General features: G+C 43.6%; 1 protein-coding gene across 1 annotated transcript; it reads left to right on the top strand.

Annotated features, from left to right (window-relative positions):
• Positions 1-647: 647 nt before the first annotated feature.
• On the top strand, positions 648-13,388 carry kiaa0040 (KIAA0040 ortholog). The gene is made up of 2 exons (XM_080011080.1): positions 648-779; positions 9,818-13,388. Exon 2 carries the CDS (start codon positions 10,634-10,636, stop codon positions 10,982-10,984), a length of 351 nt encoding a protein of 116 aa, XP_079867206.1. The 5' UTR covers positions 648-779; positions 9,818-10,633; the 3' UTR covers positions 10,985-13,388.
• Positions 13,389-13,618: the final 230 nt, after the last annotated feature.

Genomic DNA, 13,618 nt, shown 5'->3' with positions numbered 1-13,618 from the left:
ATTAGAAAATGCATGTGTTTTATGACTTTTAAACCATATATGTGCACAACCACACACACACACACACAGATACACTGATTACAATGCTTATTCCCCCCTTTTATATTCCTCTTCGATGCGTGGAGTTATTTTCAAGTTTCAAGGGTTTTTTTTTTCAAAATTATTTCCTTGCGACACAAACTTTTTAACATTGAGAGTTTTTGTTTGTTTTTTTATTGTTTTTTTTTATTTGTTGAGACTTTACACTATGTCGACAAACTCATGTTCGTTGGTTCTTAATAAGTCTCTCTCCCTCTCTCTCTCTCTTTCTCTCTCTCTTTTTCTGACATCATTCAGAGCTAGTGCGTGTAAGGTAACCACAAGAATGTAGAGCGTGTGTGAGTGTGTGTGTGTGTGTGTGTGTGTGTGTGTGTGTGTGTGTGTGTGCGAGCACGCGTGTGCGTGCGCGCGCGCGTCACGCAGGAGTGCACAAGCACAAACAGAGGGCCCATTCTTACACAGGATGGGCCGGGTGCAGTGACGCAGAGAGAGAGAGAGAGAGAGAGGGAGAGAGAGAGAGAGAGAGAGGTGGTGGGGGGTGGTGCGAGGCGGGGGTGATGGGAGGGTGGTTAGGAAACAAGAGAAACGGAGGAGAAACAGAACAGAAAGTAAAGGGCTCGTCGAGGAGATGTCTGGCCGGCGAGGGGAAAGCAGAAGAAGCGGAGAGAAGACAGATGTCAAAACAGAGGAGCACTGACGGCCCGGAAGGCGAGCGGAGACCCGGGCCACCGCCACTTGGGGTAAGGTGCTGTCACAACATCTGTTGAGCGCGTAGGACTTGGGAGGAGCGGCGTGATGAACCCCGCGAGGGTTCGTTCTGGAGAGCCCTTTTAAAAGTGCGCTGTTGTGCCTTCTGCGGGGGGTCACCGGGGTGACTGAGCCGCCGGTGCTTGGGCGAAAAACGTGTGTTTTCTCTTTGGTTTGACGGGGGGGAAAAAAAGTTTGAAGGCAATGTCAAGCGGGTTACGATGGTAGGGGGACGTATTGTACAGTCCAAAGAGGAAAAAAGTCAATTGTAACAGAACGTACAGTCTGAGCCGCTTCCTTAGGCTTCAGATCCAGAGTTTGATCTAAACAAGTTAGCGTCAACCGCACTCAAGACGGCAGGTCCTCACAGAGTGGCAACCTTTCGATCGCAACGGATTTCCCAAAAACCTGTCGCCTCGCTGTCGGGAAAACCGGTCCTTCGAGCGTTAAATTGGTCGACGGACTCCATAACGAGTAACGGCGACGGGAACCAAAGATCAGCCATTCGCCGTTCGGGAAACAAACAAGAATGGACGGGGCCTCACCGTTCGGCGATCATTAATATGCTTTACATGCTGTTAAATAATTGCCTCTAGATTACAGGCGGGAACAAGAAGGTCTGGTAAGAACATGCCCCAGATTGGAGCCGGGGAGGGCTTTGCATCGATCCCGCGCTCGGGGCGGGTCATTAAATATTCCTGCCTCGCCTTCTGTCGCGGCTCCGTCTTTTTAGGCTGCACGTGTTCCCTAAATAGCGGTGGTGCGGCCTTAAAGGAGCGCAATCATAACATTTTTTTCCTCCCTCCTGCCCCATCCTGGCTTTGTGCGCCCCTCAAGCGGCCCTTTCCTGTGTACGAACAGCTCCATGGCAACGCAATGACATGAGAAAGTCCACCGCCGCGGCTTTCGTACGGCGCTCTCCGCCCTGAGAAATGCATCACGAATTCCAACCGCTCGGTTCAAGGAGCACAGACGTGAAGTGGAAGAAAGAATTTTGGAGCCGGAGTGGATTGAGCATTGTGTGGCGGATGGAGCACGGGGCCCGGAGCCCTTTAAAACACGGCAGCAAGTTTGCCGATCATGTCGATGCCTCAATTAGTATCGGGGCCTGAGAAGAATTACACAATGGGGCAAGGTGTGGACTTAGCGGTATCGAGCCCAAATGTGCCAAGGCAGTGCTAACCCCGAGAAACCAAGACAAGAAAAAGAAAGGGAACAGTCGTTAAAGCTGAGCCCGACACATAGTTTGACTTTGTCCAAAAATCCAGTTCAATTCTATCGTCAGGAGCTGCGCATTAACTACTGCATGAATCGGGTTATTAAAGGCCTCGTTCAGGGCGCTGCCTTTGGCGAGCAGGTGTAAGGACCCGATTGAACTTCTGGGCCTTGGACAAAAAGGTCTCCATCAAGGTCTCCCCTCGTCAATGACCCTGGATTATTGGGGATGTGTGGGGGTGGAGATAGCGGTTTAGGAGCTTTGCAAGCCTTTCTCACCGAATTTGCTGAGTTGTGGTCAAAGACATAACAAACAATGTTCCCACATACGTCTGACGTCATTTAGCACCAGCAGTGAATGGCTCCACTGTTCATATGTTCTTGGTTGTCTGTTGTTAGGAAGAAGCACCTGTTTGTAGTCGTCTGTGGTACTTTTTTTTTTTTTATCGACATCCTTTCGAGATAAAGAATGACTCAGCCAGGGATGATTCTGAATTTTTACCATTGCCAGAAAATGTCCACTGAAAAGAGATGAATACAACCAACCAGAATGTTGGAAAATGATATACAGCAAGATGAATAATATTCATAATATCATTATATTTTATGGATTTGGCCATTGAAAGACTATGGAGCAACCAAACTGTGACCTTAATGTAGTATGACCCAGATGACTGTACTTGGTATTTACATGCTTTCTGTAGCATGGGGGTGGGGGGCTCTGTAGACTCTGGCGGTTTGTTTTCAGAACTTCCTGTTTCAGTAAAAGAGTAGGAAGGAAGTTCTTTGGTTCACACACAAATGTCCATAACACATACATAACATACATAACATATAGTAGAATTTAATGTCTGCATTATTTAACAGAAACATGCTAAATGTATGAATGTGTAAAAGTGAACTATTGATGACACTATTGATGACACATGCATGTCGATATATTCTTGATATTTTCTGAAGTAGAGGGCTGTCTTCTATCATACATATATACATACATACATACATACATAAATACATACATACATACATACATACATGCATACATACAGTACACAAATACATACAGTACATACCAACATACATAACATTACATACAGTACATACCTCCATGCATACATACATACATACATACATACATACATACATACATACATACATACATACATACATACATACATACATACAAACATACAGTACATACATACATACAGTACATACAGTACATACCAACATACATAACATACATACATACATACATACATACATACATACATACAGTACATACCTACCTACATACATACAGTACATACATACATACATACATACATACATACATACATACATACATACAGTACATACCTACATAAATACACACCTGTTTGTAGTCCTCTGTGTTTTTTTGCTCAATGAAAGGAGATGAATACAACCAACCAGAATGTAGGAAAATTATATACAGCAAGATGAATAATATTATACATAATAAAATAATAGAATAATATCATTATATGGATTGGGGCATTGTAAGACTCTGGAGCACTTCAAAGCTGAACCGAACCTTTATGTAGTATGAACTGTATTACTGTAGTACTAGAAGAAGAAGAATCTTTGTTTGTCACATGACACACCACATACACGCTTTGGATGGTGGCCGGTGAAATGTGGCCTCTGCATTTGACCCATCCTGGCTTCTCCCCTCTCCGGGGGGGGGCAGCCAGGAGCCGTGGGCAGCATTCTTCGACGCGCCCCGGGGACCTGGTGACGAGTGTCCATCGCTGGTGTGTATGTTTTTGGTGGGGGTCCTTACTGATGGTAGGTGGAGGAAACCCCATGTGAGCCCATGCAACCTCCACACAGAAAGGCTCCTAATTGGGAGATAACCCGGCGGAGCACAGTGCCAACAGCGGCCCAGGCGGGAATTGAACCCAGGACCTTCTTGCTGTGAGGCAGCAGTGCAATGCACATATAGTAGAATTGAATGTCTGGATTATTTAACAGAAACATGCTAAATGTGTCAATGTGTAAATGTGTTTATAGTGTTTTGTGGAGAAACTCTGATTACGCCAGAGTTTACTAAGAACAGAAGGTTAACCTCAGTGCGATGAGATGAGGCACAGTGCGCACCCAACCGTGGATTTGTTGTTGTTAGAGGCTGCTCCTGATGGCAGCCTGAAGCTCGTTCAGCTGTGTGATCTAGACGAGCAGAGAGACCCGCTGGTTGAAGTTATCGTCAGTAGTCACCCTCATGTCAAGAGAAACCAGTGAAGATCAAGTCAGAGCAGCCGGAACCCGGGAGGGTGCCACGGCGCGGTACAGGCGCCACCATCACGGGTTCCAAACCCAGTTTTTCCCCATCCGAGTCAACACGGAGGCTCCTTTAATCGGATGATCGGAGGAGACGGCGAGTCTTGTTCAGGCTCGCTGGTTCGCTGGTGAAGCCTCCGGGGGAGAGTTTCGGGTTCGCCGACTTGAGGGTTCGATTAATCGGCGAGCTTCTGAGAGCCGACAGCCCAGAGAGCACGTTTATAAGCACTCCACTTCAGACACGTATTGTTAAGAATGTAAAAATATATATTTTTTTTTTTACCGTGATTCGTCATGCAGCTGTTTTTTAATAACAGTCTGTCTCTCAGATGAAAGCACAATTACATTATTATTATTATTAATAACATTAATCATAAATAATGTCTAATTCAAACTTTTTTGGAATCAAAACATCAGAAAAATAGGCAGGTTTCAACATAAATGTTGAAAATTATTATTTGAGATCATGTATGGCACATTTGGGTTAAGCTGGGAACATTTCAACCAGTCTTGGGCATTTTCCTATACGGTACACAGTTAAAACCTCTTTTCCACTTCGCTTTCCTGTGTGTGATCGACAGAGACATGGGAAAAGAGCGAGAGAGGAAAAAGAGCCTTCTGAGAACGAAGGGAAACAAAGCTCTTTTTCTCTCTATACTGTATGTTGATCAACCACAGAAAAGTAGAAGTGAAGTTGCACAATTTTTTCAGTGTATTTAAAAAAAGCCCATGGTTCTCTATAACCAAAAGCTGTCCTCTTCTCATCCTGCAGGTCGTCCACAGGACAGAGTTATTGCAGCGGTTCGTGATGATTTAAGAATGAATAGAGTTCCATTGTAACTCTGACTAACTCTGTCCTGAATGCAATGGCACAAATACTCTGTGCTGTATGCCCAGCATGCTGACAGCACAGGTTAAAAAAAATAATAATAATTTAAAAAAAAAAGCCCAAAACTTGTTTTCTACTTCATCGAAACCTGACATAAATGACCTCAAATAATTTATTTTCACGATTTAAATCTAAATAGCTGTTTGAGTTGTCTTGAGTACTTTTAATAGTTTATGGTTTATATTAATGCTTGATTGGCAATATTGTAAATATATCTATATATTGTCTGGTATTTTAGCATAATAAAGTGATAAAGTTAAATGTTGTCTTTAAGTTTGCATTGGAGTAACGAAATGTGATATGAACTTCATCAACTGTTCTAATGAATGCTTCAACCCGTATAGTATTAGAAATGTATAATATAAAATATTCAAAATATCTTTAATTTCCACATTACGAATGATTTTCTTTTTTTTTTTTTTTCAAATATTTATTACGTGTGAAGACGCATCTCTTGATACTAGACCTGGACCCTACTGCGCTGACCCGTCCACCTCGTGAGGATCTCTGCCTCTTTACCTTCTAACTTACTTTCCTGTTAAAATAAATACAAATAAAACTCTAACTCTTCTCTGCTCGTGCTGCTTGTTCCTAGAGGAGGTTTGGTTGAGACTGTGACGTGCAGCTGGTTTGATCCTGTGACAAAATGTACTCGAGTAGCTTCGGACAAAAGCATCTGATCAATTCAAGATTCAATATTTAAGAGGTTTATTTGTCACATACATATTCATACTTTCATACTTATTATGCAGTGAAATGTCTTTGCAACGCACCCAGAGATTATGCACAATAGTTACCAAACTGAACATAATTGCTAACCTAGTTCCTACCCAGCAACTAACTGCTTCCTAAAACGTAACGCAGTTAGTAATATAAATAAAATTAAAATAAAATAAAACAAGACTCTAAAAGGTAATACAGAGTGGGGGTACAAAATAGAAGTAAAGGGAATAGTTATGTGTATGGGATAGGCTATTTGTATATACAGATATGTGCAGTAAAATGATATCATAAAATGTAATAATCCCCAAAATAGCGTCAAATTATCCATATTAATGTATTCAACCAAATTATTTTCTATATTTTAAACGTAGAGTATCAACAAATCCATAGCTATATATGTAATTATATAAAGATAAATTAAAGGCCTATGGTTGAAGAGCTTATACTGTTAATGGGATTAAAGTTTACCTACCATTACGTTACAGTCGTGACGTGAGCTTCCTAAAACCAATTCCACCAATCAGGGCTCGTTTGGCCACGACCAATGAGGACTCGTTCAGAACGTGTGCCTCATGAATATTATTATTATATCTTGTGTATCTTGTCCAGAAAAATAAACACTCGTACCGGCTCAGCAGGGCTTTCTCTTCTCGCTTTTTTCCCAGAGCTGCTAAATAAAGTAATTTATTCTGGAATATGTGACTCATTAAAATACGGTGGTTGCGACGTTATTTTCCTGCCGTGATTATAAAAAATAATAGTGTCAGATAATGAGTTGTTGTCTTCTTTCTCCCACTAAAACCGCACAGTGACGCATGCTAAAATAGGGCTGTTATTTGGGCTAATATTATTCTATTTTACCCAAAGTTGTCATTTGATATTCAGATAAAAAAAGAAGAAGAATTAGTCTGAATCTATATATACACTACTCACAAAAAGTTAGGGATATTTGGCCTTTGGGTGAAATTTATGGAAAATGTAAAAAGTTCACGCTACAGTGATCTTATATCATGACAGTAGGGCATTTAAGTAGAAGCATGCAATGGTGATTTCCTCATCTCAAACAATTTATTGAAACAAAAGCCAACAACAGTGGTGGGTTTACCACAACAAAAAATGTCTCAATAACTTGTCATGTGCCCTTGAGCATCAATCACAGCTTGACAATGACGTCTCATGCTGTTCACAAGTCGCCTTATTGTCTACTGAGGCCTGGCCCCCCACTCTTCTTGAAGGGCGGCCCTCAGGTCATTGAGGTTCTGGGGTACAGAGTTACGAGCCTCTACACGGCGACTCAGCTGACCCCATAGGTTTTCTATGGGATTCAGGTCTGGAGAAAGTGCAGGCCACTCCATTTGAGGAACCCCAGTCTCCAGCAGCCGTTCCCTAATGATGCGACCTCCATGAGCTGGAGCATTGTCGTCCATGAAGATGAAATGAGGCCTGTGTTGTTCATGCAGGGGCACAATGACTGGATTAATGATGTTATTCAGGTAGTATGGGCTTGTCACTGTACCATTCACAAAGTGTAGGGCAGTTCTGTGTTGACTAGACACACCTGCCCACACTGTAACACCACCACCACCAAAGGCTCGTCTGGTGACAACAGTGGCTGATGCATAGCGCTCTCCTTGACGTCTCCAACATGGTTGGCGACCATCATTTCTGCTCAACGTGAATCGACTTTCATCAGAGAACAGCACTGAGGCCCACTGGTGCCTCGTCCAGCGTAAATGCTCCCTGGTCAGGTACCCTTGCAGGTCGTCTAGCACGCAGGCCACGCTGATGTAAATGGTTTTGAATGGTCTGACGTGACACTTGGGTGCCTCTCACCTCCCTTAAATGTGCCTGGAGTTGAGTGGCATTCATCATCCGGTTCCGCAGGGCACTGTTCACATGAAGCGGTCATCAGTGTGGGATGTGGCCAAAGGACGTCCACTTCTATGCCTTTCTGTGACTCTTCCAGTCTCTGTATCTCTGTTGCAACCTGCTGATGACACTCTGTGACACTCTATGCTCAGTGGCCACTTCCCTCTGAGAACATCCTGTTTGAAACCTCACAATGGCGAGGTACTGTTGATCAGTTGTTCAGTGTCGTCTTGGTCTCATGATGTCAAAATGTGAACAGCATGATGAAGAGGACTGTTTCAATACCAATTCTAATTGAACCAGGAAATGTATTGGTCCATTCATGGATCAAACACCTGTTGTGAATTTTGCCGTTCAGCTCCTTGTTAGACAACAGCAAGTTGTGCAAAAAGTACTGAAACATTGAACAGTTGGACATGTGCATTCAAAAGTTTAGAGAAGGTCAAATTAAGTTCTCCTGTAAAGGTTATAGTGCATTTTATGTTCATCCTGAAACTTCACCCGAAAGCTGAATATCCCTAACATGTTGTGAGTAGTGTATATATCTACAGCTGTTTCCCACCAAAATCCTGATGGCCCGTTAAAATAAAACAACAACGAAAAAAAACGGTCCTAATAAAAAGGACCCCACGGACGTCAGGGGGCAAAGGGGCAGGTGCTCGGGGCCCCCCTCAGCCCCACTCTGCACGTGGCCGCTGAAGAACATGTTCATCTTAAAGAGCGAAAAAGGAGGTTTTTCTTTTCTTTTTCCTCAACTGGAGGCCAGACGGAAATTTGACACTTAAAATAAAAAACGGTGGCCATGCAGGTCTGGTCCTGTCGATCAAACTCCCCCAGTGGGAACCATTAGAGCTCACTGTATTCAGATGAAGAACCTGCAGCCGGCCTCTCTGCCTCTCTGCCTCTCTCTCTCTCTCTCTCTCTCTCGCTCTCTCATCATCCTTTTCTCTTGCTCTTATTGGCCGCGTTCTCAGTGGGGCTTTTACAATGATTTGTTATCTCTCTGCTTCCATTCTTCTCTCTTACACACAACGCCCCCCACCACCCCCCACCCTCTCTGTCTTTCTGAATTCCTCCATATTGTTTTTTGTTTCGTCCAGGAAAGAATGGAATGCCCGTGGAGGTTATGGTAGCGGATAGACAAAGCTCTCATCAGAAAAGGGAGTTTTAATAGGCAGTAATTAAAAGATAATATTGCGGGGCTGTGGGGGTGTGTCCATGGCTGTGCCGGGCCAGATGGACGACGTGTCCAGATAAAGAAGAGGTTGTTGGATAGAAGGTTGGCTAGACCCTAATATTACAGGGGTGTTTTGTGCTCTGTGTACCTGTGCAGGTAGATGTTCCCTGGGCGGACAAGTTCATTTGTTTTTTTTGCTTCAGAAAGTGATGTTTCATTTTCGCTTTTGCTTTCCCTCAATATGTTGTTGACCTACTGACTGGATCCGCTGCTGTTGGGCAGGACTCTCCTTCTTTCTCTCTCTCTCTCTCTCTCTCTCTCTCTCTCTCTCTCTCTCTCTCTCTCTCTCTCTCTCGCTCTCCCTCACTCTCTCTCTAAGGAGGGCTACAAAGGGAGCAGTCCTTATAGTGAACAGCTGTCTCAAACCTGGTGAAGACGTCAACACATCCCCGCGTACCTGGTTGTCTCTGAAGAGAAACGTCTGTACTCTGTACTGACCTGTGTCTCGCTGTGGTTTGTCTCTAATTTTGTTGCTTTTTGGTTCCCTCGTAATCAAGTTTCTGTGACATGACCTACTGAAAAATAAAGGAACCTTAAAAGTCAAAGTCTCTCCCGCTCTCCCTCTCTCCCTCTCTCTTTCGCCCGGTGAAACCCGCCACGAACGACTCTTGCAACATTAATGAATGGAAAAGATAAAACGCCGAGGTTGAGACCAAGGAGAGCCGGGCGGAGGTGTGGGGTTGCGTCGGTGGGCGGAGGATGGAGCGGCGGTGGTGGGTGGTGGGCGGTGGGCGGTGGGTTTTTAGAGGTCACGCCTCTCATTTTCCTCCTTCCTTTCTGTGCTCTCTTCCCCACAGAAACATCCACTTCCCCTCCGCTCCCGCGGCCGCCCTGTAACCCGGATTTGATTCGCGGCGGGCCGAGGAAGGGGGAGAGCAGCGGGGGGAGAGCAGCGGGGGATCGGGAGAGCGCCGGAGACGAACGGCGGGGAGAGAAACTGGAGGTGGAGCACTGGATGTCATAAACAAACTTGGAAGCGGTATCAGCTCACCTCCCTCGCCCCTCGCCTCCAGATCGCAATCATCAGAAGAAGCGTTCCAAAGACAACGTTTTTCCTTCCTCCCCCACATAAATGATTGATGTTTCCCCCTCTCTCTCTCGCTCTCTCTCTCTCTCTCTCTCCGACTTTTGTACAAACAATGTCTCCTGTCCCCCCCGGGCAGGAAACCAGTGGGAGTGTGGAGGGGGGGTCTGTCAAACTGATCTGACGCCACCACACACACACACACACACACACCGGTTGACCAGGACCGTCAGCGATCAGACAAGACAATGGATTTGGGGATAAAATAAAAAGAGTTTGAGGTTCAATTTATTATTTAACGTTATTTTGGAACGAATGGTCCGATTTTTACGGATTTCTTTCCTTGAAGCTTTCCCGCGGATGCCGCAATAAGACAGTAAGGTGCAAATGCAAAGACACTATTGTCAAAATATGAATATTTGAAAACTTCCCCAAACTTGCCAAAAGCCATCACCCATCACTTTCCTGACACCCCGACATTATTCTGGCATAGTTTTGATGTCATAACCGAACCCGAACCCACAAGTCCGGTTAAAAACCGGCCGACTCTTTCTCGTGAGATCCGTCCCGACCTTCAAGCCCCGACGCCATGGACAGACACGCCGTCGTGGACTTCTTCGATCGGCTGTGGAGCCTGGCCATCGACAAGCACCAGCAGGGGGCGTACAACACGGCGTGCCTGGCGGTGCTGCTGGCGCTGCCCCTGGTGGTCCTGCTCACCTCCCTGGTGGTCTGCTGCCACTGCTGCTGCTGTCGTCGCCGTGGCGACGGCGACGGCCGCCGCTGCTGCTGCTGTCGACGTAGGGGCGCCATGGCGACGGCGGGCAGGTCGGAAACCAAGAAGAAAAAGAAGAAGAAGGCGGAGAACAGCGACGACTTGTGGATCTCGGTGAAGGCCGGACCGATGACGCCTGACAGGGTGGCGCTGGCCATGGAGTAGAGAGGAGATCTCCCCGGCGACACGACACGCATTATGGGATTGTCTCAAAATGGTGACGTCCTTCCGCCTAAAAATGGTCGCAAACAAAGAGGAAATAAACTTCTAATGAGTCTGGTGGAAAATACTTTTTCGGTAACGAGTGGACAAGTGGACCGTTTTGAACTATTGTCGTTGTATGTTTTTCAGGTGATGTTTACATTATGACCTTTGTAACGCATGGTACATTCGTGATGCAATATGATGCGATTTTTAGAGATGTCATTCATTTTGTAATTTTTTTAGAAAATATCCGTGTGTGTGTGTGTGTGTGTGTGTGTGTGTGTGTGTGTGTGTGTGTGTGTGTGTGTTTTCCAGTGCCTACATGTCCCTATGTATATGAGTAAAGGGACAGTATTAGTATTAGTATTCGTGCGATTGCTTTGTTTCCTACAAATCTGTCTATTTTGCGAGGACTGCCCGAGGTTGAGGCAACTTTCATGTTATGTTTTTATATATGTATATATATATATATATATATATATTATCAGGTAAAAGTCTAAGGCTTTGAATGAGAGGAGAAAATACTTATTTTCTGATAGGATGAGCCATTAAATTTAAAAAATATACGTATTTTCTGAAAGGATAAGCCATTACATTCCAGAAAGAATAGTTGAGTTCATTGCACTTACTGTAGAATGAAAAGTTCGAGTAAGTGTTTGATTTTCCTTTGTCGTTTGTTTTTTTAAGTGTTCCGCATTGCATGATAATTATAGCCATAGGTTTGAGAAACACTTGAAGTTTCAAGGCGAGGGTGCACGCTTCAGAGTGTTTCAAACTAGGGCGAGGAAAGTCAAACACTGTGATACTCAAATTCCTCTTTGGACTTCAGGGTAAATTTATGTGGAGGCTCATTATTTCTGTCTGATATCTTAAGGCTCGGCTAATAGGAAGCATCTTTTGTAACATGGTCACGTTAACACCTTTTGGAGAAATATAAAACAAACCTACTCAGCCATTGTGACATCACTTTTTTAAGCGACGCTTTGTTTCTCACTTCATCCTTGGAGGGACAATCAAAAGCTCTAATCTGTAAAATGTATCCATTCTCGTCAGATTATGGATCATGTAGTTATGTATGGATTATGGAGTTATGTATGAATTATGGAGTTATGAATGGATTATGGAGTTACGTATGAATTATGGAGTTATGAATGGATTATGGAGTTGTGCATGGATTATGGAGTTACATATGGATTATGGAGTTATGTATGGATTTTGGAACTATGTATGGATTATGTAGCTGTGTATGGCTCATGACGCGATGAATGATGTAAATATTATGTCGCTATGTATGGATTGTCTAGCTATAGTATGAGGAGTATGAAGCTATGTTTGGATTATGTAGTTACTATATGCATTATGTGGTTATGGATGGATTATGCAGTTTTCTATGCATTATAGCAATGTATTGAATATGTAGCCCAGAATTATGCTAAATAGCCATTGTGCACGTAATGCCATAGAATTTTGTTTTATTGGTTGACGAAGTTGTCAATCAATCAATCAATCAATCAATCACTTTATTTGCCACAAGATTGTGGCCATGGGAAATCATCAAAAATCATTTCTAAATATGTTTGTCCAGTTAGATTACAATGACACTTCTAGCTTCAATCAATCAAAATCAAAATCCAAATCAAAATTAATTCCTCTGAAATGAAAATGCACTAATAGTGATGATCTAAGTTTTATGACAAAATATTGTCATTACTCAAACCATTGGCACTGGGTAACAATGGAAGAATTGATCAAAAGTGAATGAACTCAAAATACATGTCGACCTGGTTACGCGATACACAAAACTAAAATTTTTTTCCTGTCTGGACCTATTCTTTTTTACAGCATATTTGGAATACCGCCAGTGGTGGTCCTAGCGCCGCCGTAACATTAAACTGGTTGCATCCTACATAATTCAGAAGCAGGAGTCAAGAGGTTTGAAACGCAGCGTTGTTGTCGGGCCGCAGTGTGAACACAGGGCGGGGAGGTGTGTGTTATCTGTTTGAACAGCGCGTCTGTCGTCCCAGTTCGGATCCCAAGCTAGCGTGGCCATACCCTCCATAGCCAATTATGCATGACAGTGTGTATTTAGGATGTGTTGCTGGTGGGGAAAAAAAAAAAAAGAATGCTGAGGAGGCACTTTTTTTCCTGCTATTTTTCCCCCCTTGTAAAATAATTTGTCCGTCTTTATTTGTTGCCTTGTGCCGCATGCATAATTTATCTTGACACAGAGACGGGTGATTGGGGGTTTGTGAAGGAAGACAAAGGAGGAAATAAATAATGTATTTTTTTCCAACCCCCCACTGATTTGAATTCTTATCTTTACGTTTCACTGTACAAATTAAAGATAACAGTTAACAGGTTGTTGTTTTTTTTTTCCCCCCCCACGTGTCAATGTCATTTTTAATGCATGCCATTGCGCCTGCCAAAAATTCAGACAGCATGGCCGATAAGCACAGGGAAGGCTTGCGGATATTACATTTCACTTTAAGTGGCCTCTGTGGGAATAAAGACTTTCAGTGATTTTGTTTTTTATTTTATTTAATATAAAATTTTAATACCATATTTAAATACAAGCTTAGAAAGGGATGATGTGTA

This window comes from Zeus faber (genome assembly GCF_960531495.2).
Source record: "Zeus faber genome assembly, chromosome: 12".
Classification (NCBI taxonomy): Eukaryota; Metazoa; Chordata; class Actinopteri; order Zeiformes; family Zeidae; genus Zeus; species Zeus faber.
This window is presented reverse-complemented; position numbering and strand designations above follow the sequence as displayed.